The following is a 26823-nucleotide window of genomic DNA, read 5'->3' on the forward strand; positions in this document are numbered from 1 at the left end:
AAAAAAGCAAAAAAAAAAGAATCCTTTAGATTCTTCCTGCTTATATAGTATTGCTTGTGTTTACTGACACTGCTGTGTTTCTTTGACCATTTCCTGTAGTGTAATATGGAGAACTTTTTAAAGAAAATTTTCTTGGGTATTGATAATACTGAAAGTGCTGCATCTTAATTTGTCCTCTGTGTCTGTCATTTGATTCAGCAGACTTTCCAATTCTTTGGCTAATTCAGCCAGTTTCTGAGCCTGAATTTCTATTTGATCTTCATTATCTAAATTCTGTTTTCTGCTATAGAAAGTCTGGTTTTGGTTGATTCTTTCACATTTTCTCTTCACTGCTTCCTCTTGACCTTGTAAATGCTCCTTTAAGTCCCTCCTGTGATGATTTACTTTCTCCAGGCTCTTCTGGACTTTTTCTGAGTAATTTCCAGTGCTTTGATGGTGGTGTGATCTGATTCGTGTTCAGCCTCGCCTATGTATGTGCCTTCTTGTAACCCTCTGTTCAGGCTCCATTCTTGACATTGGCTGAGTATCAGTGGAGCCCATGGACTGTACATTGGTTAGCACTCATCATGACTGTGTGTCCCACTTGTGGGACAACTCATGTTTCTTTTTCTCCCCATTTGCCTGACTTCTGGCCTTGGAACCATTTCACTTGTTCCATAGTATTTAAAAACATTGGATTGGCCTTTTCCTCCCTTGCCTGCTTTGATTGCTCTCATCTTCTGGGGCTTTTAGGTTTTTTTTTTACTTTCAGATGTTTCTTCTTGGGGGTTATATGGAGGCATATTATGTGAGGAGCCTTTGTACCTGTCACTTTGCCATCTTGACTAGAAATGTGAATCACTCATGAGAGGCAGTATGGTATGTAGATAGAGTTCTGGATTGGAAGTCTGGAGGTTTGAGTTCAAATCCTACCCTGGGAGCTTACTACAAGTAGGAGGAAATCTTAGAGAGGCATTGAGATATGAATGATTATCATTTAGTCATATTGAAACAGAAATAACATCACCAGCACCACCAGTTCCATAATTTTGATGATGCATGGCATAATAGAGCATTAGACTCAAAATCAGGAAGACTTAGGTTCAAATCCTGCCTCAGATGTATGACCCTAGGCAAGTTACTTAACTTCTCTGTTCCTCAGTTTTGCCAACTTTGAAATGGGGATGATGATAGCATTTACCTCACAGGATTGTTGAAAAGATCAAATCAGATAAAGTCTATAAAATACTCTGTAAATGTTAGAGAACTATAGAAATTATTATTGTTGTTACTGTAAAAATAAGTCCTTTCATCTTATTATGTGGATTTCTTTTTTTTTTAAAGCAGTTGGGATTAAGTAACTTGCTCAAGGTTACACAGCCAGTTATTTTGTGTGGGTGCCGAGTATCTGAGGCCAGAACCGATCCCGGGTCTCCCGACTCTGGGGCCAGCGCTCTTACTCACTGTGCCACCTGGCTGCCCCATGTGGATTTCTAATAGAAATGATCCTGGGACAAGTTGCTACCCTGCTCTTTTTAAGTTTAATGTGCTTTGAACATGCAGGTCAATCAAATAGTAATGAGAAGAAGGAGCTAACAGTGGTGATAAGAATTATTCAGTGGACCCAGTTGTCATTTTCCATAGCACTTGTAGCTGAAGCTTGACTGCTCACGACATGCTTAGAGAGCTGGGCTACTCTCTCAGGAGTGGCAGGTTTGCCCCCCACCTCACCCTACCCCTCACCTGCCATGTTTTCTACCAGTTGATGCATAATCATTCTAAGAATACTGCCTCATATTTGGACAGTTGGCAAGTACTATCGTGCCTCCAGCTAGGGTATTTTCTTCGAGCTTCACAATCATTTTCTGACACCCACACTGTGTGTGGAACAGTCAAGAAATTCTAGGAGTGATGAAAGCAACTTGAGGTGCTTTCTTTCCAGTTTTCCCTGCAGACCTGGTTGTTCCTAGGAGGCCAGCTCTCTATCCCCTTAAAAGCTAACTGCTCAGACATACTCAGTTCAGCTCTAGTATTCCCAACCTTTCGGGAGCTTTCTTTCCAGTCTGCTTTGGAAGCAAGCCTGCTTGGCAAGGGTCTTGACTGAATTTTTCTTGCCTCTGGTGCCTAGCACATTGTTAGTGTTCCATAAACATAATTAAATGGGCTATGGAGTTATACCTTAGGAGCAAATCAATTAAGCGTGTTGTTGAGCAGACAGAAATCTGACAGTCTGAGGGTAACCATGGTAACTAAAACAAACCAAATCTTCTGGGAACAAGCAGGGCTTATCTCAGAAGGGGCAGCAGGTCCTAATGAGCTGAAGGAAGCAGCAAATAGAGATGCATTGTCCTGACAGGTCCTTAAGAACACAATCGTGTTGGATTGTGGGATGGGGAAGCCATAATAGTCTTCTGTTTGAGTTGGACTCTGATGTATTTAAGGATCCTTAGCTACCCAGGAAACAAATCAAAATGAGAATTGCTCCCAATTCTATGGCACCTTTCACTTCTGAAGTGACAGTTGTGACAAGCAAAAGGGACCAGACTGTTTCTAGACCATCTGTAAGCACTAATTCGCTTGTTGGCTTTTGAAATATGAAGAGGCTTGTTCAGTGACCACCAACTGGCTTGTTATTAGAAAAGCTGAGCCAGCTCAATATGGAAATTCTTGTGATAAAGGAAGCTAGAAGAGCTGAGGAAGTTGTAGCTGAATGGAAGGTTCCATGAGCAAAGAGGAAACTGAGGTACAGAGGTTAAGTGATGTGATTAGAGTCATGCAGCAGAGTTGAAAATTTAACTCCCATGTTTTCTGCATCCCATACATACTCCGCAGAGGCTCTACCCCCTGTGCTGCTGGAGGTCTTCCTCATGGTCCCTTTTTGAAGCAATTCTGACATCAGTAGAGCCCTGGGGCTATGTGTCTAGCTAGTTATCTCTCACTCCTGGCCCATCTCCTGGACTCAGGCTCAGGAAGCCTGAGGTATGTTCCCTACTCTGACATTTCCTGTGTCTCTGGATAAGACACCAGAACTTTCTGTGTCTCAGAATTTCCTCAGCTATAGAATGGGCATTAATAATGCCCTAGTGCCTACACCCCAGGATGGTTGTGAGGAAACAGCTTTGTAAACCAGAAAGTGCTCGAAGAATGGGAAGACATAGGAGCTGTTATATAATGGGGCTTTCTACATTTTATTTTGATTCTGTTTTTTTCTCGATAAACAATTTTTTTTTAACATTTGTTATTTGAAATTTTGAGTTCCAAATTCTCTCCCTCCCTTCCTTCTCCCCTCCTTGAGAAGGCACACAGTTTGACATAGGTTACACATGTGCAGTTATGCCAACCATTTTCATATTATCCATGTTGTAAAAGAACCATATAATGTTTTTGCACCCAAATTTATCATATTTTAAAATCATGGATGAAGCATGGACAAGCTATGATCTGAACTTATGGAGGAGACAGTACCCATAACAATGAGATAATGGATCCATTGAAATACAATTTTTAAAAATCTCAAAGAATATGAATGATCATATAGGTGAGTGCTCAAAAACTGTGATTTTTGTCAGCGTAGGGAAATCCTGGCATGGGAACTCCCTCAACCAACTCAGATAGCAACTAATTTATAACCTACTAGATCACAGGATCTGCAAGTTGGAGCTGCAGATGACCTTAGAGATTGTCTAGTTCTCCAACGCCCTTATTTGACATCTGAGGGCACTGAGGCCAAGATTACTCAGGTAATAAGTGGCAGAGCTGCTATTTCAACCCAACCCTGTCTCCAAATTCTGTGCTCTGGCTTCCTTTTAACAAAGCTGTTATTTATTTATTTGAAACATTATTTTCTTTTTAAATTTTGAGTTCCAAATTCTTTGCCTCCCTCCCACAGAGAAGGTGAGCAAATGTGAAATCATGAAATCATGCAAAGCATATTTCCATATTAGCCGCATTGCAAAAAACCCAAGAGAGTGAGAAAATTAGACTTCAGTTTGCTCTTAGAGTTCACCAGTTCTCTCTCTGGAGGTGGAGAGCATTTTTTCATCATGAGTCCTTCAGAATTGTCTTAGATCAGTGTGTTGATGAGAGTAGCCAAGTCTTTCACAGGTGATCATTACAACATTGGTGTTACTGTTTACAAGGATCTACTGGTTCTTCTCATTTTACTTTGCATTATTTCCCATAGGTCTTACCAGTTTTTTTTTTTTCTGCAACCACTCCCTTCATCATTTCTTATAGCACAATAGTATTCCATCACAAATCATCTGCCACGACTTGTTCAGCCATTCCCCAATTGATGAACATCCCTTCAAGTCCCAAACTCTTTGCCACCACAAAAAGAGCTGCTATAAATATTTTTGTACATGTAAGTCCTTTACCTTTTTTATGATCTTTTGGGGATACAGACCTAACCTAATTTTTTTTTTGTTGTTGTTTGGTCATTTTTCCAATTTATGTTAAAGTTAGGCCCTGCTCACCTGGGAGCAGGGAAGCCCTGTTATAGGCTTCAGGATTTTTTTGCTCCACTGTTTTCAGAGCTAGTTTTGGTGCTTCCAAAGTGGTGTGATTTCAGGAAAGGTGTGGTCACCGCTCTCATGGTCTGCCCTCTGGTCTTTACCTGGGAAGGGCCCCTGCTCCCCTGCAGCCACAAGCTCTATTGCTCCTCTTTGACCTTTGTGACTGATGAGAAGGGTTCCTCTCTACCCTGGAACTACAGCCCAGAACTGCTTATGGGCAATAGAGTGTCAGCAAACGGTCCCCTGTAACCTCTTTCTGATCCCCTTACTGTCCCTGGGCTGAGAAGTTGCTGCTGCTTGCAGCGGCCTTCACTCTAGGTCAGGGCTCACCCTGGTGTCGCAGGCCTTTCCTGCTTATGTCCTAAGTTGTCTTAGGCTGGAAAAATATCTCACTCTAACCTCTTGTTGATTCAAAATTTGATTTGAAGAGTTATTTTTAAGTTGTTTGGAGATGAGTGTTGGGAGAGTTCACATGGGTGCCTTCCTGTCTTTTGCCATCTTGGCTCCAGCAACCAAACCCCCAGTGCTGTTGTCTTCTGAGATACATCCTCGAGAATTGGCTGAGGCAGTGGAGGTGACTTGTGCCCCAGTAGCATTTGAACTAGATCTTCCTAGCTGCAAATCTGACTCCCTACTCTATTAGGCTGCTGCTACAAACCAGCAAGTAAACAAGGAAAATAAGGAATGAAATGCTAAATAAAGCCAGGAAATAGCAATTATATATATTCAGAAGACAAAATAAAGCATAAGCCTTAGCAGCTTATCAGACCTCTTTTTGATTAGATATTTCTTCACAGTCATAATCGTATTGTTTTAATTCTGCTTTCTTTGACTTCTATAATTTTCCCTTTTTCTTTGTATTTTTCATATTTGTCATTTCTTATAACCTAGTAATATTTCGTTGCATTGCTCTAGCACAGTTGGTTCAACCATTGGACATTGTTGGAGTTGGCCCCAGGCAGGACTCACATGTGTGTAATTAGGCAGAGAAGAAGGATAAGCTTCTTTAGGGGCTGCAGGAGCAAGTTCTCCAGGCCGGGCTGTTCCATTGCTACAGTGACTGTGGAGCATGTGGCTGCGAGCGGCCAAAGACAAGCAGGGGAAGTTTTTGCCTGACAGAATTCAAAGCCAGAAAAATGTGTGGAAATGCAGGAGGGAGAGTGAAGGCACTTGACACATTTGCTCATCTCACACTGCTTCCTGGGAGTCTCTATTCCAGAGGCATGGTGTCTACAGGGCTAATGGTCAGCACCCTGGATTTGGGGATGGGGGGAAAGTGCAAAGAACTTATTGCTTATAAAAATAAGTTATCTGACAATGTCGATTTCTGGCAATATATGTGACACCCTGTTCCATTAAAATGACAATAGCCCCTGCAAATGACTTATAAGACTGATTCCTAAGGTGAGCTCCCCAGTATCTCTTACATTCTCTTAACTTCCTTATGTACACCAAAAACTCTTTTCTTCTGCATACCTAGTGAAGTATGTGATGAATTTTCATCAGCCACAGAGACAGAGTCTTGAACCTAAGAACACTAGCTCAAGCTTAATACACAGTAAAACACTATTTATTAAAGGAAGAGAACAGTGACCATGTTGGCTCCTAATAATGACTATTTCCCTTCAAAGAACCCTGTACTTTCCCTCTATCCATTTTGTTCATGTTCCTAGCCAGGCCTGCCATGCTTGTCCCCCATTCCCAATTATGCCTTTTGAAATTGTGCCCATTCCCCAGATCTTAGCACCTAGAGATGAGAAGGGTCTTAGTGTGCATGGAGAACAATCGCTTCTTCAAGGTTCAGCTCCCACGCCACCTCTTCTGTGCTGTCTTCCCTGCTCCTTTGAGCTAGACAGGGTGTCTCCTTTCTCTATACCCTCCAAGCTCCATTCTGGGACTTTGCTCCCATTGGCATTCTATTATGAAATGGGATTCTATGTGAACATCTTCTGGCCTTGCCTACACTGCAAAGAGCTTGTTCAGGGGACAGAGCATGTTCTCTTTCTTCAGATCCCCAGCCCCCAGCACCATGCCTTACACACTAAGCACTTAAGAAATGTGTGTTGAATTAATCTATGAAAGTGTCATGGCTATGAGTGCTTCCCAGGATTTTTCATGGATGGTTCTTGTTCCGACTCTTTTGGTATCTGGAGCCAGAGACAATGAGGCAATGAAGGCGAATGTCACATGAACATGGGCAAAGAGCTGCCTTCCTTTAGCATGGTTGGCCGGGGGGAGTGTGGGAGAGTGGGCAGATTCAGGAAGGAGCACAAATCGGGCCGTTGTCAGCCAGACTCAGGAACTACTTAATCTAGTAGCTCATTGAGCATATGGCACTTTCTTCTGAAGCAGAGACTTGGACTTCAGAGACAGCATAAATTACTTATGTCTGTGTCTTGAAAATACTGGATGTATTTTGGCTTCTTCTGGGTCAGAAGCAAGAATTCCTATTAAAAATTTTTGGTAGATTCACTCAAATGTTTGATATCTCATTTCCAGGGCTTGCCCAAAGTAACATGGCCAGTCAGCTGCAGAGCCAGCACCTGAGCCCAGGCTCTTTCCAATAGACTACACTGCCCACTTCTTTAGTAATAAATATGGTGGTAGTAATAATAGCTGACGTGTATATTACATTTGTTACCTGCCCAATCTCTGCCAGATGCTGCACTAAGTGTTTCACAAATATTACCTCACTTTATACCCACAACTCTAGGAGATAGTTGTATTATTCCCATTTTTCAGTTGAGGAGACTGAGGCAGACAGTTATAAAGTGACTTGCACATGGTCACCTAGCTAAGAAGTTTCTGTTTTTCAAAAAATAGTATTTTAGTTTTTCCAATGACATGTAAAGATAGTTTTCAAAATTCATTTTTTTTTGCTTTTTGGAGGGCAATTGGGGTTAAGTGACTTGCCCAAGGTCACATGGCTAATAAGTGTGTCAAGTGTCTGAGGCCAGATTTGAACTCAGGTCCTCCTGATTCCAGGGCCAGTGCTCTATTCACTGTACCACCCAGCTGCCCTTCAACATTCATTTTTGTACGATTTTGAGTTCCAAATTTCTCCCCCTCCCCAAGATAGTGAGCAATATGGTACAATCATGTCAAACATATTTCCACATTAGTCATATTGTGAAAGAAGAATCAGAAAAAAAGGGGAAAACCACAAGAAAGAAAGAAAAAAAACAACAAAAAAGAAAGTAGTCTGCTCCGATCTGCATTCAGATCCTATCAGGTCTTTCAGTGGTTGTGGATGAGTCTTTTGGAATTGTCTCCAATCATTGTAGTGCTGAGAAGAACTAAGTGTTTCAAAGCTGGTCATCACACAATGTTACTGTTACTGTGTACAATGTTCTCGTAGTTCTGCTCACTTCACTCCCAGCTAATAAGTTTCTGAGACTGGATTTGAACTCAGGTCTTCCTGACTGGAGGCTCAGCATGTGAGGGACTGTGCCATCTAGCACCCCCACTTTAAAGTTTGCAAAGTGCTTTGAATACATTATCTCATCCAATTTGAAGACATTAGCCAACTACTATTCTGTAGCTTTGAGCTCAGGGATGAAGAACATTACTTAAGGGGGTGGCTAGGTGGCACAGTGTGAGTAGAGCACCGGCCCTGCAGTCAGGAGGACGTGAGTTCAGATCCGGCCTCCAACACTGAGCACAAAAACTAGCCTGTGACCTTGGGTGGGTCACTTAACCCCAGTTGCCCTACTGTCCCCTCTCCAAAAAGCAAAAACAAACAAAAAAAGAACATTATTTAAGTCAACACATCTTATTTTGTGAGAATAAAGAAAAATGTTTTTTAGAAACAAAATAACTGCCAGGTAAGAATTTATAAATAAAATTTGCTCTGATTTTAGCTAAAAAAAAAAAGTTTAAAAAAATCTCTTGACTCCAAAGAGTTAAGTTCCCCTGTGAAAAAAGAGTTTCTTTTTGCCATTAAGCCAAAGAAAGTGAAAAAGTATTGTAAATTGGCTTGTTTCTTGTCTGAATAGGATTCAAAATGACTGTTTCTTAGCTCTTAGCTAGTGAGTGGAATTCACTGCACATGTGTCTCATTTGTCTTTGTTTCAGAGCTTGTTGAAAGACTGATAGAAACAGAAGAAGATCCATCATGTGTGCCTGAGTCCATTGACAGAGTCTACAGGGAAGTGGCAAATGTGGAGAAGGAGGCTTTGATGGATACCCAGAAAGCCCAGGTAGAGCCCTAATACTTGTTAACGCTTGGGCTTTGGGGATCTGCTCTTCCAGCTAGTGTAGATTCCTCAAAGGAGTTCCTAATCATCTTGGATTAGTAGATACACCAAACAGATCCCTATGTATGGTTCTCATGCCTGACAGGCCGTTGGCAGAATTTTTATTTTATTTTATTTTTTTCAGAAACTGACTTCTTGTCACTCAAACTGAAAATTCCTGGTAGTAGAGAATGCTATAGGAACTTTCTGTGGCTGCTGATCTTTGTTTTCCTGGGGCAGGGAGGGTTAGGATCAGGGAATTGTCTTAATATCTAAATGAAGTCAGTCATTAGTTTCACTGAAAAAAGGTGCTGTCCATTTCTGCAGTAACCGGCGAGAGCAAAGGAGCATGTGCTCTGGTTCCCTCTTAGCACACAGGAAGAACGTTCAATGGCAAACCAACCATTTGAGGCTCATAACATTTGCCATGCTTAGCAAGAAGAGCTGGCTCGGGCCTTGCTTTGCTGCAAGGAGGGGGAAGTTCCTTGCTTTGGAGACAATGCTTGGAATGTTGAGAGTGGTGAGGGCACCATCTTTTTCTCAGTAACCTCCATTCTTCCCTCTCCCTCATTTTCCCACTGAGTTCTGTCGCACGTCTGTTCCCTTTTTTCTATTTAGGCAGACACTACTCTTGTTCAGGACCTCCTTCTGTCTTGTCTGGACTATTGCACTAACCTGCTAATTCATCTTCATGCCTCCAAGTCTCTTCCCTTTCCACGCTATCTCCTGGATAGTTGCCAAATTAATATTTCTTTTTATTTTGTCTTTTTGGAAGGGGGAAGGCAGGGTAATTGGGGTTAAGTGACTTGCTCAAGGTCACACACTAACACTAGTAAGTGTTAAATGTCTCACATCAGATTTGAATTCAGGTCCTCCTCACTCCAGGGCTGGTGCTCTATTCACTGCGCCACCTAGGTGCCCCCAAATTAATATTTCTAATATATGCCTGACCATGACACTCCCTTAAGTAAAACTCTTTGGTAGCTCCCTGTTTGTCTTTAGGAGAAATTAAAAGGAATAGTTACCAAAGGAATAAGCATCTTTCTTCCCACCTTCCCTGAAAGGTCAACAGTCACTACTGTATAAACAAAGTCACACTACCAGTAAGAAAAGTCAGAATACTGTGATTAGAGTTGAGAACTTCAAGTAAGTTGGCATCCATGCCATAGTTTCCATGCTCTCTTTGCTTTATACAGTAACAGCAATATAACGCAATGACCAACTATGACAGACTTAGCTCTTCTGAACAATTGGTCTTTTCCAAGACAATTCCAAAAGACCTGTGATGGAAAATGCTGTTCACATCCAGAGAAAGAACCATGGAGTCTGAATGCAGATTGAAGCAGACTATTTTCACTTTTTTTTTGTTTTTTCTTTCTTGTGTTTTTTCCCTTTTGTTATGATTCTTCTTTCACAACGCGACTAATGTGAAAATATGTTTAATATGGTTGTACATGTATGGCCTATATCAGATTGCACGCTGTCTTGGGGAGGGAAAAGGAGAAAAATTTGGAACTCAAAATCTTACAAAAATGAATGTTCAAAACTATCTTTATGTATAATTGGAAAAAATAAAATACTATTAAGTGCGAATCAAACAAAGAAAGCTTGGTTGAAGGTAAATTATAGGTAAAACATTCTTATTCTTTACTATTTGAATAATTCAGTTAAAAGAGGAAATAGAGGAAATTGGATGCTGGGGGGCAGAGTCAAGATGGTGGAGTATAAGCACAACCTCCCTGCTGCTCCCGCTTCCACCTTCCCCAATCCATGTACAAAGGGGACTCTAAACAAACTTTGGAGCTGCAGAACCCACAAAATGACACAGAGAAGCTAACCTCCTGCTGAGGACAGCCTAGCAGGCCAGCAGGAATTAGCCAGCACAATGCTGTAGGAGCAGAACCCAGCCCCACACCGAGACTTTAGCCCCAGGGCAGGCCTGACCAGCTGCCTGCTGGAGGCACTCCAGATCAGCAGCAGCTGTGGCCGTTTCCAGATTTATCAACACATAGATGCGAAGGACAAAGTGAGAAGTCATTGCAGTCTGGACTTTGGGACCCACTAAGTGGGAGTGTGTGGCTTTTGTCCCCTCCTGGCACAGCCAGCCAGTGCCACATGGCAGCTTCAGCTCCTGGTCTGCAGAGTGTAGGGGGACCAAGCACCAGTCTGAGGGGTAATCACTCTTGCTTTACCCTTCTTCGATCTGTATTGCAGTCTAGGGTAGAAGTTCTGGGGTGTGTGTCCAGCTTGCCAGAGCGTGTGGAGGTCTCAGAGAGGGCACCCATCTAATACCTCTGGCAGCTCAGAAAACCCCAGAGTTTGGGATGAAAGCTCCCCTGTCTGGTGGCAGAGTCCTACTGTGGCAAAAAGCCCAGGGGTCAAGTGACTGAGGGGCGACATGACCAGGCAAAGGAAACAAAGCAGACAGAAAATTCCAACATTAGACTCCTATTTTGGGGACAAAAAGGAGCAAAGCATGGAACAAGAGGAAGACAGTGAAGTCAGAACTCCTGCACCAAAAGCTTCAAGGGAAAATACGAGCTGGTTACAGGCCATAGAGGACCTTAAGAAGCAGATAAGAGAAGTGGAGGAAAAATTGGGAAGAGAAATGAGAACAATGCAAGAAAATTAAGAAATGAGAGTCAACAGCCTGACTGAAGAAAATAATACCTTAAAAAACAGACTGACTCAAATGGCAAAAGAGGCTCAAAAAGGCAATGAGGAGAAGAATGCCTTAAAAAGCCATATTTGCCAGATGGAAAAAGAATCTCAAAAGCTCACTGAGGAGAATCATTGCTTCAGAATTAGATTGGAGCAAATGGAAGCTAATGACTTTATGAGAAATCAAGATGCTGTTAAACAGATCCAAACAAATGAAAGAATAGAAGGCAATGTGAAATATCTCATGGGAAAAACCACTGACCTGGAAAATAGATCCAGGAGAGAGAATTTAAAAATTATTGGACTACCTGAAAGCCATGATCAAAGTAAGAACCTGGAAATCATCCTCCAAGAAGTTCTCAAAGAAAACTGCCCTGATGTTTTAGAACCAGAGGGCAAAATAGAGGTTGAAAGAATCCACCGATCACCTCCTGAAAAAGATCCCAAAAAGAAAACTCCTAGGAATATTATAGCCAGGTTCTGGAATTCCCAGATTAAGGAGAGAATATTGCAAGCAGCCAGGAAGAAACAATTTGAATATTGTGGAAACACAATCAGGATAACCCAGGATCTGGCAGCTTCTACACTGAGGGATCAAAGGGCTTGGAATATGATATTCTGGAGGTCAAAGGAGCTGGGATTAAAACCAAGAGTCACCTACCCAGCAAAACTGAGTATCATGTTTCAGGGGAAAATATGGTCATTCAGTGGAATGGAGGACTTCCAAGCATTCTTGCTGAAAAAAAAAACAGTTGAATAGAAAATTTGACATTCAGATACAAGAAGCAAGGGAAGCATGAGAAGGTAAACAGGGAAAAGGAATCATAAGGAACTTATCAAAGTTGAACTATTTACATTCCTACATGGAAAAACAATAATTGTAACTGATGAAACCTTTCTCAGCAGTTGAAGGGAATAGAAATAGAAATAGAAATGTATATATATATATATATATATGAGTGTCTATGGGCATATGAATACATATGTGAATGTGTGTATATATGTTTACAGGTATACATAGATAGAGGGCACAGGACCAATTTAAGAGGAAGGGATGATACTTAAAAGGTGAAATTAAGAGGTGAGAGAGGATATAATGAGAGGAGATGGGGAGAGACAGAATGGGGTAAACTATCTCATACAAAAGAGGCAAGGGGAAATGGTTACACTGGAGGGGAAGAATAGGAAGGCAAAAGGGAATGGGTCAACCTTATTCCCATTGAATTTGGCTTGAGGAGGAAATGAAATTCAAACTAAATAGGGTATCTCACCCTCCAGGAGGGTAGGGGGGAAGGGGATGAGAGGGGGGATGATGGAAGGGAGGGCAGGCTGGTGTGGGAGGGAAGTTGGAAGCACACACTTTTGAAAAGAGACAGGATCAAAGTAGAGAATAGAACAAGTTAGAGGTGGGATAGGAGGGAGGGAAATATAGCCAGTCTTTTATGATATACCGTGTTTCCCCGATAATAAGACCTATCCCGAAAATAAGCCCTCCCCTTACTGTGTAAGATTCCTCTAAAATAAGCCCTCCCCCGAAAATAAGCCCTATTGAGATTGCTACTGTAGTGAAGGTGATCCCCTGCGCTACACGCTACATTACGGTACCCTCTGTATGCACCGTCCCCCCCCTCCCCCGTGAAACGCACACCGCGCTCCAAGCTGCATCCAATCAGAGCTGCAGCAGTGAGCGCGTCATCCTGTTCTTCCCCAGTGATTTGCTTATTGAATAAAGGTACATTTTTTTGTTGACATTTACCTGTTTATTAAAATTGCTGTCAATGTTCATTAAAATAAGCCCTCCCCTGAAAATAAGCCCTCTGGTGTTTTTCTGTCCAAAAAAAATAATAAGACAGTGTCTTATTATCGGGGAAACATGGTATGTACTATGTTATTGTTTTGCATTAGCCACACATGTACAACCTATACTGAACTGCTTATCTTCCCAGTAAGGGTGGGAGACAAGGGAGGAAGGGAATGAATCTGGAATTCAAAGTTTTAAAATCAAATACTCAAATACATATATATATTATTAATAGTATTTCACATGTAATTGGGAAATAAGATATACAGGCATTGGGGCATGGAGATCCACTGGAAAAGTCGAAAAGGGTATGGGAGGAAATATGGGAGAGAGCAGATTGGAGGAGGGGATATCCTGTGGGACTGCTATTTTGGGGCAGTGGGTAGGGGTAAAATGGAGAGAAAATCTGTAACTCAAAATCTGGAAGAAATGAATGATGTAAATCAGAAGTTAATAAAGCATTTGAAAAAAAAGAGGAAATAGAAAGTCAATTCTGTACAACCTGGTTTTTTCCACTTAAAAATTGTGTTTTGTTATTGTGAATTTGACAAACACAAGCAAACATGAACATTTCTATATATGGAGAAGAACAGAGAAAGAGTGTTGCATATGAAACAGTCAATCTCATTCCCTGAAGCTTGTTTCTTCATTTTTTCCAGTACCTGGGAGATGGTTTGCAGTTCCTTTGGAATCTGCTGTTCTCTCACCATTTTTAATGCTTCATTGACACTCTTTTCTTCCTTTTTCTCTCCAAAAAGGAACAATAGGCAATGAGTCAACAAAGTAAATGAAAACAACGCAAAACAAAACTGCTCAGTTACAGTGGTCATTGTTACCATCATGTTGTTGTTGAGTTATTTTTTGGTCATATCTTTGTGATCCCATTTGGGTTTTGTTTTTTTTGGCAGATACTGGAGTTGTTTGACATTTTCTTCTCCAGCTAATTTTGAGATGAGGAACTGTGGCAAACAGGGTGAAGTGACTTGCCCAGAGTCACACATCTAGTAAGTGTCTGAGGCTGGATTTGAACTTGGGAAGATGAGTCTTCTTGACTCCAGGCCCAGTCCTCTACTGCGTTGCCACCTAACTACTTCCATCACTGTCCCTTCTCTCCAGTAATGCAATGGGATATCAGACTCTGTGCCCAACAATTGAGGAATGGCTGTAGAAACTGTAGTGTGGGAATGTGTAGCAGATATGCAATAGGAAAGGACTTACTTTTTTGTAATTCAACAGGACCAAGGCATAGGTGCTGATAGAAAAAGAACAGAGGTTATTGAGTAAGAAAGTAGGCCACCCATGGGGATGGGAAGGTATCTACATCCATGACTTAGCAGCAGCAGTGGCTAGGCTATCTGTTGCTTTCTGGGTCAGCACTGACAAGAGTGGATGCTGCCTTCCTTGAAGTTCTCAACTCTCATCACAGTACTTTGACTTTTCTTATTGGTTTATACGGTAGTGGGGACTGACCCTTCAGGGAAGATGGGAGAAAAGAAGCTGATTACTTTGGTAGCTGCCCTTATATATGTTGTACCACGTCTGGTTTTTGTTCAAATGCTTATTGGAATTGCTTGCAGGTGAACTGAATGTTTCTTAAATGAGCCATACTCAGATGTTCCCAGAGACTACCTGGTTTGGTACAGACAGAAGTCATACGAATGTTCTTAGAGGTTCCTCAAGAATGGATGCCAGTGTAGCTGCCCAAAGTAGAAGGGGGTGGAAGTCCTACTTTGCACCTGAGATACAATGAATTCAATGAAATGCTATTGTATCTTGAGGAACAATGAATAGAAATAATTCAGAGAAATTTCGGAATCCTTGTATGAACTGATGCAGAATGCAGAAAGCAGAACCACAAGCACATCATACGCAATGACTACAAAACAAAACTCTGGTCAAATATGGACAATGTCAATAGGAGATTATCAAAGCTAAACCACCTTTCTGTTAATGAATGGTAAATGACAAATGTGGAAAGTAACTTGTACTATCTTTTAGACAGTTTCATTTATCTTTGGGGGAAGAATATGGGTGGTTTGTTTATATGTTGGGATGTGAAAAAGGGGGGGAGAGAGTCAGACCGACAGATAGAGGGAGGGAGAGATGTCTTTCACCTGTGAACGTTGTGCTCAGGCTCCTCCATTTCATTAGCTAGGCATGTTTTCTTGTCTGCTCTCATGTCCATACAAATGTGCTGTTATGTATTCAAGGCCCTCCATAAGCTAGTTCTCAACTCCCCATGAAGCAGTCTTTACTCAGCCTGGGCCACTCTCACCATCCCCTGAACACACTATGGTCATTGGGCTGTCACCTCACTTGGAGGGGCATCACCTCCTTTATGAACCTGCCTGTGAATGAGCTATGTCAGGTGGCTTTGTTTCTTCTTATAACTCCTAATGTGTGTCTCCCATACCACTTAGTGCCTCATTAACTCTTACCACATCCATCTTTTCCTATTCTCGGCAATACTGTTTACATCGCTCTAGGAACTTCGGCCATTTTTTTGTATGTTTGGAACTAAACGAATTGTTTTGCTGTTTGTCTCATTTTCCCCAGTTTGGCTGGAGTTAGTTCTTTAATGTTTTAAACAACTACCACGTCCCCCATCACCCCCACTACAAGGTGACGTACATGGCAGACAAATATTTGAGTTTGATTGTGTTTGTCAAGTTTTCTTGAAAAATTTCTAAGACCTTTTTGTGCACTGAGACTTGTCAAATTACAGAATGACAGGGCTGCAAGAGCGCTTAGAGACCAGCTATTCTAATGCTCTTACTGCCCAGGAGGGAAAATGGTCCCACAGCTAGGAAAAGAGTTGAAATCTTCTGATGCCCAATGGTCCATATTCTCTCATTCTCATTCTTTCCTTCTCCCTCTCTCCCTCTCTCCCCCCTCCTCTCTCTCTCTCCCTCTCTACCCCCTCCCTCTCTCCTTCTTTCTCCACCCCTCCCTCTGTCTACCCCTCCTCCCTCCCTCCCTGTCTCTCTGTCTCTCTCTGTCTCTGTCTCTGTCTCTCTGTCTCTCTCTCTCTCTTATCAGACTGAAATACTTGCAGTGCACCTATGGAACTGGGCAGTGAGCAGAAGAGTAGGAATGTCAATCACTGCTGAACAAAAAGTTAAACGTAAGTAAATGTCGCCTGGCTTACGTGATGGAAAGTCCTCCTATTGGCCATTGGGGGACATCTGTCCATTCTTCAAGGTTCAGCCAGGGAGATAGCCTGCTGCAGTAGAAAGGATTTGGGATTGGGAATGAAAGGGCCTGGATTTAAAGTTGGCTTCTGCCACTTACTAGCTGTGGGACCTTGGGTAAGTCACTTCCTCCCTAGGCCTCCAGTTCTTCATCTGTAAATTGAAGGGGTTGGACTAGGTGACTTTTAAGGTCCCTTCTAACTCAATCTATATGATCCTAAGTCAGTTTGGAAGCCTTTTAAAATAGGAGATTTCTAAGGAAAATCTGAGCAGTAGTTTCACAATAAGTAAACTTCTGGTGTTGGGTGACTATCCTCGGAAACAGGGAGATAGGAAACGAAAGTCAGTAGCCGTTTGTTGATAAAAAGGTTACTAGGCATATGCATGAGAAACTGGTTGAGAGCCACGAAAATGATTAAAGGTGGGAAAACAAGAGCCTTGAGGAAACATTATTTCCCTTGAAAAAGAGAAAATTGAACAGAGTCTTAATCACAGCCTTCAGCTCCAAAGGCTCTTTTAGCAATTTTCTTCCCACTATGAGCACAAGCTGCTGCAGGAGGCGGACGGGCCTGCTGGGGAGACTTGCTACACATTAGAGCAGGTTGCTAAGGATGCACTTGAAGATGCTCCTTAGTCAGACAGTGCTAAAAATAGCATAGCTTTCATCTGCCCAAGATGACTGAAACCCAGTCCTGTGTGACGGCTGTCACAGATGGCTTCTGGAAAGGAAGACTGTCCTGGTAAAAGCCAGAAGCGCCATAGCTAAAGGCATAAGGGCGAGTAGGTCACTCTCTATGGTCCCCATTACCCAACTTACTGGAAAGGATCCATTCAGATAAAGGTCTGACACTTGCATCACAACTGGCCTCTACCTTTGCCATTTGGCTTTGCATACCAGCTTTGGAGAGGCAGTGTCGAGGATGGGGCAGAGCACTGGAATCCCAGCAGTGTTACTGACTGCTTAGCTGAGGATGCCCTCAGCTTGAGCATATTGGACTCGGATTCCTACAGTCCCTTTTAGTTCTAAATCTCGGATCCTTGTGAGGAAGTGAGCCTGCAGTAGCAGCTCTGCCCTTGGGCTCCATCTTCTCTAAGAAGGATTAAACATGGCTCCCTCTCCATCTCTTCCAGGTGGCAGTTGGCATCTCTCTCCTCTGAGCCTCCCTTCTTAGTATGGGACTTAATAAAAATCTTCTAAAGTAGGAAAAAGGGTTTTTCCTTTGCTTTTTTTTTTACATCTTTTCTTTACGTTTTTATCACTTTTCAGTGACCCCCCCCCAATCCTCATTTATAGCAGAAAAGTCCAGTTAAGCAAAACAAACCAGCGTTTTAGACACATCTGATAATGTGAGCCTAATCCAGAGCCTCTTTTTGTGGGAACAACTTATTTCAATATGTCTGAGATACCCAGAAACGAACATTCTCTTGATATTTGAACAGCTTGGCAAAACTTCAAGGGTTCCTCGAGAATCACTTCCTGGCTGTGATAGAACTCTTCGTTCACCCAGAGTGTTGCACAGGTGTTGTGGGAGATAACATGTAAGCAGGCCTCACCTTAAAGGGATTGAGTTCTGAAAGTTTGTAAAGCCAGTTATTTGGAACTCAGAACATTTTTCCCTAAACCAAAAATAGGGCTTTTAGGATTTGCCTGGAAATAATATTAGATATGACTGTTAGATTCTGAGGCTAGTCTACAAAAGAATAGATTTAACCCACATTGTTGCTAAAATATCCTGTTTAAAAAATAATATTTCAGTGACAGTACAAGTTAAATAGACTTTTAAAATGGACTCGTTTGGGAAGAGACGTTGTTTATACCCAAATCAAATATTTAGTGTGCACCTGTGTGCAGAGATAGGTAAGATGTCTTCTCTGCCCTCAACTAGGTTCAGCTTTGGTGGCAGAATGAGGCTCCAGACAGATCTGTTAAACATAATAGATACATGTTGGAGTGCTAACGGAGGAGATGTAGTTACCAGCTCAAAGGGAAGATCAGGTGGCATTTAGGACAACATTAAAAGAATAAGAACAGCTTGAGAAAGGTGGTAGTTTATAGTTCCCATCCAGAGGAAAGAGCACTGTCCAGTTTGGCTGGAGCATGGCATGGAAGGGGAGAAGCAAGAGATGAGGCTAAAAAGGTACCAACTTGGGGAAGACTGAGAATGCCCAGGAGAGATGATTGAACTCGATTCAACAGGTAGGGAGCTGCTTCAGATTTTTGGGTAGAGGAGTGAAATGCATCTTTCTTTGCATAAGAAATGTTATTAATGCAGCGATAAGATGGGAGGACTAGAGTGAGGCCAGAGCAGCAGAAGCTCAAAGATCTATCAGGAAATTCTTATTCTAACAGTTTTCATGGTGGTGATAAGGGTGTATGCTAGGGTGGTGGTGTTGGGAAGGGAGAGGACACACAGGTGCTGGTGATGTTGTTTGGATATGAGAGTTGCAAAGGAAAGAAGAATTAAAGATAAAATCTCCAGGCCATGAGCTTGACAAACTGGAGAAGAGCATGAATGGCGGGACCGCCAGGAGAAAGAGGTGGGTCAGAATCAGAAGTAGATTTAAGGGACATGTTAAGTTTCAGGTGCTAGTGAAAGATCCAGGTCTGGAGCTCAGAAGATTAGTGGTCAAGACAGGACATTTAGATTTGCAAATCATTTGCCAATGGAGTGAGTGAGATTGATGAGGGGGTGAGCGTAGAGGAAAAAGAAGGCCAAAGAAAGACCCTTGGGAACTTCCCTTATTAAGCTATCATGGAGAGGGGAAGAAGCAAGCAAAGGAGGGGGGGAAATGCTTTATAGACACAGGAGGAGAAGCAAGGGAATCTGATGTCTATGAAGCTAAGGAGAAAAAAGAGTGGCCAGCAACAGGGAGAGTCACAAGCTTCAGAGGGATCCAGAAAGATGGACTTTGGGGCATTAGGGACGTCAGTACGCTTGGGTTTAATGAGTCCACCTGGCCAGTGCCAGCTGGGGGAATCCTAATTCAATATTAGAATGAAAAAAGAGCTGAAGGTTTGAGTGTGTTCTCAACTCAACATGAGTCAACTGGAATATGGCAGCCAGAAGAATTCATCTACTCTTAGGCTACCATGAGAGCTTGGCTTTGGGGGGCTGAGACCTTGGGGTCCAGTCCCAGGCAGGCCACTTACTATGTGTATGACCTTGGCCAAGTCTGTTTTCCTCAACTGTAAAATTCAGGAATTGAATTGGATGATCTCCGAGGTCACTTCTGGCTTTTGATTCCATGAGTATGGCTTAAAAAGGAAGCAAAGTCTAGAAATGACCATGATAATACTTCCCCTGTCCTCTGCCTTGCTCAGATCCCATTGTGTTCAGTCTAGGAAGGACAGAGATACGTTGGAGCACATACAAAGAGGTGTGACCAGGGTGTCAAAGGGCTTTGAGTTAATATAATATGAAAATGATTTGGAGGAATTGGGAATGTTGAAGCCCCCAGGAGAAGAAAAGACTTGCCAGAGAGTGCCAGAGGCTTCTGGGGAACGGAGCCACGAGCAGCAGCAAGAAGCTGCAGAAAAGCATGTTTTGCTTCACGTAAAAGAAAACCACCCTCAGAAGTCGCCTTCCGCGATGTGCTGCTTGGGCCGCCACTCGATGCCCCCTACACTGTGAAGGCCCGCAAGACAACAGTCCCTTAGCATTGTGCTTCTCATATTGCACTCTTGTGAAGGGAACCTGGTCTGGAAGTTTGTTGGTGCTGCTTTAGGATGGGGACATTTCCCTGACCAGGTCATCTCACTTAATCAGAAAGGCAAGCCTCCTGTCAAGGACGCCAAACAAAGTGATCTGCAGTGGGACTCGTGGCAGAGAAGGAAGAAACAAGAAAGGGCTGCTAGACTGGGTGCTTTGCTCATGAGGAACTCTTGAGAACATGAGAGCCCACAGTGGGACGGGATGAAAGACTTAAATGGGTGACAAGCAGAGGAGACACAAGATGGCGGCTGATAGGGCAGCAGTTCCAACTGAATTTTTTTTTTTTGATGATAAGGGAAATGTATTCATGTTTAGAGATAGTGAACAGAGATAAAGCCAAGAGCCTGTTCCTGGATGGGACACAGATATGTGGCAGAGCAGCAGGGGAATGGGCTGCCAGGGGCAGCCTTTCTGAGCCTCGTGTTCCTCATCTGCAGGATGGGTCTGCCTTGTAGGATTATTGGGAGGATCAAAGGAAATAATGGACATCAAAGTACTTTGTAAACTCGAAAGTGCTAAAGAAATATCAGTAACAGTTGGAACCTTGGAAAATAGAAAGGAAACCTCTTCTTGAAAGTAAAAATGTATGCCAGTGGCAAGATGATGCTTTAAGAGATGACTGAACCAACACAGTTTTCAGGAACGTGCTGCCTATTTTTAGTGAAGTGTACCTTTATTTGCTCATTGTGTCATGTTCCCCTGACTTGCATGCTCATCTCCCCAGACCTGACGCACTGCCTCTTTCATTTGCAAAAGAGTAGCGACATTAGTATTCCCAGAGTTCCCAGCTCCTGCCACCTGAGGGACTAACTAGTGAAGCAAAGCCGAGATGATTCATCTTCCCCTTTCCCAAACATCCTTGCCCACTGTAATTCAGCTTTCCCATCAAGCTCTATGCCAGAGTATTTTTCCAAGTTGTCCCTTGGTACTCTGTAGTAGACACCAGGTGGCAAGTAGAGAAGCTTAGGCTCATAAATGCCAGACATCAATCTTGGGTGTTCTAATATCTTCAATTCAAACACAGATCTGAAGTTTTCTCTGCCTCAATTGCTCCATCATTTCAGCAGGGTCAATCAATCTCTGTTTCTTTACCCAGTAGTATTGCTTAGGACTAGTGTTGGTATTGACAAAATGGCATCTGAGCTTGACTGCCAGAATACCATGCTCCCTTGGAAATGAACCTCTGAAGGCTCAGAACCCTGAGAAATTGAGTGAGTTGGCCAGGACTGCACCACTCATAGGTATCAGAGGCCTCCTGGCTCACAGGCCAGTGCTCTAGCCACTGCACTGCTTCAAATGCAAAATAGACTAAATAGAGAAAAGGCCTTCTTGAAGATAAAGATACTTCAGTTGAGGCTTAACAGGGGCTAGTGAAGGACTCCAGGTGTATAATGTGAAGAAAGAGTCTGTGATTGCAACCTGGAATGCAATATGTCAAATATGATATGGTGGGTTTGGGTTTTATTTTCCATAACTTTTAAATAGTGTGTAATCTAAAATAAGAACATATTTACTGCGAAAATCGAACCTCGCCCATTGTCCAGAGGCCATGTTCAGCCTTCCCCCTGAATGAGGATACTAATGGCAAAGTTGGAATGTTCACTTTGACCAGTCACTAGCTACACACCGGGTTTTGTTTCCTTCCTCATGGTAGCTTTTTATAAATGCGTAGTAAAGAAAATGCTGTATGTTTATGGGTATGTAATTGATATTTTGCAGTATGTCATGTTGCTTGCAAGCTGGTATTTATGTTTGATGGCAACTCTCCTGTCAAAGAATCCATTCAAAGACAAATTTTGGTAAGTCCTAGATAGATGGGGGAAGGAAGACTAGAAATCTGAGTTTGTATGCTAGAAGGGACCTGCTTCAGAGATTTTAGCCTGGGGTCTGTGAACCTGTTTTTTAAAAAATATTTTGATAATTGATTTCAATATAATTTGTTTCCTTTGTAATCCTATGTATTGTACTGTGTGCATTTAAACCCATGATGCTGAGAAGGGTCCATAGGCTTCTCTGCCAGAGACAGCCACGGTACTAACAAAGTGAAGAACCTCTACTGTAGTCCAAAACTAATTGATGCCTTTTCTTTTTTCCTTATAATAATTTTTCCCAATATTCCTTCCCCCTCCCAGAGACCCATCCTGTAGAACAAAGAGTATTTAAAAATTTTTTTTTATTTTTTGCTTTTTGGAGGGGGGAAGGCAGGGCAATTGGGGCTAAGTGACTTGCCCAAGGTCACACAGCTAGTAAGTGTTAAGTGTCTGAGGCCGAATTTGAACTCAGGTCCTCCTGACTCCAGGGCCAGTGCTCTATTCACTGCGCCACCTAGCCACCCTTGCAAATAGTATTTTTTAAAGATAAAAAAAAGAAAGAAAAAGAGGGAAACAGTCTGCATAATCAGTATGTTGAAAAAGGCAAAAAACCTGTGCTAAAGACCCATGGAATTCCCATCCCCTCAGAGGGTAGGTTGTGGGTATCTTTTTATGTCTCATCATTTGAGTTATGCTTGCTCTTTCTAACTCGTGTCTTATTGTTCACTCCATTGACATTGTTGTAGTTACTGTGTGTATTTTTTTCTGGGTTCTGCTTCAGTTCCCTCTTCCCTTTGCATCAGTTCATGTATGTTTCCTCATGCTTCTCTGCATTCCTCACCACTCAGTAATATTTCATACCATCACTCACCCCCATTTGTTTAGCCACGTCCCAGTCGATGGACATCTACTTTGTTTCCAACAAAGTTTTTGCTTGTTTTCACTTTGTTTTCACTTGATTTGTGTAAGTCTAACTTGCTGTGAATAGGCAGCAGTGGCTGGGGGCAGGAGTAGGGAGCAGTCAGAAGTTATTGAGCACCTACTATGTGCCAGGCATAATCTAATGGGGGAGATGAAATACAAATAGCTTTGTATAAACAAGATACCTACACAAGGTTAATTGGAGGTAAGCTCAGCAGCCAGGCGCTGACATTGACGAGGGGCAAATGCTTCTTTTTGGAAGATGAACTTTTAGCTGAGACTTGAAGGAGGCAGAGATGGAGAGAGGGAATTCCAAGAATGGAGGCCAGCCAGTGAAAATGTTCACAGTTGGGAGAAATAGCAAGAGGCCATGTTATTGGCTTGCAGAGTGTGTGTTAGACAGAGTGAAGGTGTAAGAAGATTGAAACAGCTAGGGAGAGGCGAACATTTTGGTATTTGAGCCTGGGGGTGATAGGGAGCCACTGAGTTTATTGGATGGAAGGGTGCCATGGATCTGTACTGAGGAAGAACACTTTGATCTCTGGGTAGAGGATGGACTGGAGTTAGGAGAGACTTGAAGCGGGCAGACCAACCAGAAAGCCATTGAGCTGGTGCAGGCATAGCAGCGATGAGGGCCTCCATTGGGATGATGGCATTTATAAGAGATGCTCTGAAGATGAAATTGATAGGATGCAATAGATTGGCTACGGCACCTAGGTTGGGAGCTGGAGTGACGAGGAGGGGAAGGTTGGGGGGCAAAGATGATGCGTTCAGTTTTCAACATGTTGAGTTTGAGACATTCAGTAGCCTCAAAGGGATCCAAGAGGCGGAAGTGAGAAGGGAATATGCTCCAGGCTCAGGGGAAGAGAGATGAGAAATGATGAAGGGTCAGAAGGTCACTTTCACTGAATGGTGGACAGACCACACAAAGGGGTGTGATGGAGCAGAAGCCTTGGAAAGGCAGCTTAAAGGGGAAGGGCCTGCTCAGGCCTGGATTTGAAGACTATCACTGACAAGTGAATGGAGGCTAGACTGGTGAGGAGAGAGGCTTCAGGAAGGCAAAGCAATAGAGAGGCTGTTACAATAGTCTAGGCAGGAGGTGATGAAGACCTGAACTCAGTGTTATGAGTAAGAGAAGGGGCAGGCTGGGAGAGAGACTGCTGGAAAGACAGAGGCAGTATGATACAGTGGCTAGGGCATTGAATTTGGAGTGAGGAGAACCTGGGTTCGAATCCTACCTCAGATACTTACTAATTCAGTGACTCTGGGGAACACATCACTTCATTGTGCCTCAGTTTTCTAACCTTCGAAATGGAAGGGGGTCCTGCTTCCAGTCCAATTATCGCAACCATCATTTCAAGGGGAAGGGGGTGGCAGCCATACCTACCAACTGCTAACCAACTTCCACCCACAAGGCAAGCAGACTGACCTAGCTGAAGCAGCCAGGTCCCTTGAGGGAGAGACATCATCAGACCTTCATGGAAACAGCCCAGGACCCTGAGCCTTGGGAACAGCAAGTAGCTCTGGGAAGCAAACCCTGGGGAGATGCAGCCTGGTCACCATTTTCCCACATACCTTGATGAAGAGAGCCCAAGACCCCAAACTCAAGGACCTTGGGAATAGCAGTACCCCTAAACCACCAGATCTGCTTCCAGCCCCACCCCTGAGAAGAGAAGGGGACCCATGTTCCTTACCACCAAGTAGATGTATTAGGAGAAGGACCTGTGACTTCATCAATGTGGTAACTTCCTCCACCAATAAATGCCATCTTATAATAATAATGTGATAAATATTGTATAACAACCATCTCTTCTTTATCTTCTTTCCCAAATACAGTAACCTGAATGTAGCTTGCCATGCTTATGCTATTTCCCAGAAATCAGAAGATTAAATATTTCCCCAAGACTTAGTCACAGGATCAAGAACCAGTTTGAGGGAGTGATGGTGGTGAATGGTTTCAAGCACGTCTACCTTCTCCCTTCCAGATGACAATGAAAACCGGGAAAGGGTGGCTTGATGTGGGCAATGCTGTGCTGGCAGATGAATTTCTTGAGATCGCCCAGAAGGTAAGTTGTTCGCAATGCTGCAGGCTGTTATTAGGTCCAACTGTAGAGGGGCTCACCCTGCATTTGTCTGGGTTTTCTTTTCTAGCATCTACAGAGGTTGTATGCTGAATTACTGGAGAAAAGTCCCGTTGGCCCTGATGAAGATGTGCATAAGATTGATGTGACCAGGGACCTGTTTGAGGTGTTTTCTTACCAGGCTGAATTGGTATATGTCCATCTGCTTGCCAGTCACTGTACTACCTTGGCTCCCTTCCATTGGGTGGCCCCTGGAGCTCTGTCCTTAGTATCTGAGGACAGTTGTCTTGTCGGGATGTGCTTGGCACAGGCATCTGTGTCTATGTGCATGTGTGGATGTAGTTGAAAAGACTGATGCCTCCTTAATCATCCTTCCCCCCAGTGAATGCCAAGCCTTTTCGGCTGCTGGCAGCACCTGTGTCTCGGAGGCTCTGATCTCTGCAGCCTGGCTGACTTGCCACATACTGAAAGAAGCAGCTCATCCTCCCAGTAATTGTGGGCCTTTGACTTTAGCTTCCCATTAGAACAGTTGCTCTGCTATTCTGCTTTGCCTACACCCAGAAAAGCAAAATTAGATTGAATATGTCACAGGCCAGCTCTAGGCTAACGTTGGTTTGAAACTCAGTGTTAAGGATAGCTTCAAGCTGATGCTACTGGAAGTGGTAAAGAAGCAGCTGACCAGTCCTGTGGAGGCCTTCAAGTTGCTTTGCAGAAGACACAAAGGGAGAAAGGAAAGAGGAAGGGAGGGACTGTTTGGTGTCATCTTCATTGGGCTTAGGGGAGGCCCTGTGATTGCACTGGTAGAGGGAGCTCTGGGCCAGTGTCCATCAGCACCTGCTGGGCAACTTGGAATCTCAGAGAGTTGCCCAGGGGCTTGGAGAGGCCACCTAGCTTGGCTAAGGTAACGGGTTCAGTAGATGCCAGAGGCACTAAGTCATGTTGCTCTCATGAACTCTATTTTACAAGAACTTAAAAATATCTTACTGGCCTAGATTGACTAGTAGGCCACACAAGTTTCAGAATATATTCTATATACACATATGGATGTGTGTCTGTGGGTGTGTGTGGGGGTTTTATTGGGGGTCTCTTCTTACTCCAGGCCAGCCTCCATACTGCTGTTGAGGATGGAAATTTCCTTAAGCACAGGTCTGACTACTCAGCCAACTCCATTGACTCTAGGGTAAAAGAAAGCCTCTTTTGCTTAGCTTTTAAAGCCCTACAGAACCTGCCCCAAACTCTTCTAGACTCCTTGGTCCTTACTTCTGCATTTTTCCAGCCAGCCGAACAAAGCTGCCCCCGTTCTTCCGTCACCGCGTGCCATTTCCCGTCTCCATCGCCTTGCAGTGCTCATTCTCCAAGCCTAGGATGAACTCCCTCCTACCTCCAGAGACTACCATACACTACCTGTTTTTCCTTAAAATACACTTAAGGCATCGTTTTCTCCAGGAACTGGTTTCTGATCCCCCTTCCCTCAAGTGATAGTGCCCTCCCTTTCAAATTCCTACCTTGTGTGTGTATATAAAGTAGTCCAATATGTATAGCTACGTATATATACATGTATCGACTTCCGCTTTCTGCTGTTTTTATAAGTCCTTGTCTCCTCATGAGAATGTCTTTGGGTTCTACATGACTAGGGATTGTTTCTTGTGTCTTCCCCAGAAGCTAGCACAGTGTCTGCCACATACTAGAGATCCAGAGAAAGGTCAAACAGTCCCTGCCCACAAGGAGCTTCCATCCTATTGAGGGAACATCATGCATGGGAAATGGGGGGAAGGCACCCCCATGTTAGAGAGATACCCGGGAAGTGTCTTGGAGGCCTGGGCGCTTTCTGGGCCAGAGAAGCTAGAGGTAGAGAGCTAAGTTTCCAGTGGGGTGGAGATGGCTATAGACAACAGAGAGTCAAGAAGTGGCCTGGA

At 43.2% G+C, this 26823-nt stretch overlaps 1 protein-coding gene across 1 annotated transcript in view; it reads left to right on the forward strand.

Annotated features, from left to right (window-relative positions):
* Positions 1–26823, forward strand: part of TEX11 (testis expressed 11) — a 215916-nt gene that overhangs the window by 6519 nt on the left and 182574 nt on the right. The window contains 5 exon segments of the mRNA XM_069062473.1: positions 8568–8692; positions 16230–16314; positions 21814–21893; positions 24812–24892; positions 24978–25097. Of these exon segments, the coding sequence (XP_068918574.1) occupies positions 8568–8692; positions 16230–16314; positions 21814–21893; positions 24812–24892; positions 24978–25097 (491 nt within the window).

This window comes from Petaurus breviceps, unplaced genomic scaffold (genome assembly GCF_028583685.1).
Source record: "Petaurus breviceps papuanus isolate PSGF00001 unplaced genomic scaffold, PetGlider_PUasm1.0 90451, whole genome shotgun sequence".
NCBI classification, from domain to species: Eukaryota; Metazoa; Chordata; class Mammalia; order Diprotodontia; family Petauridae; genus Petaurus; species Petaurus breviceps.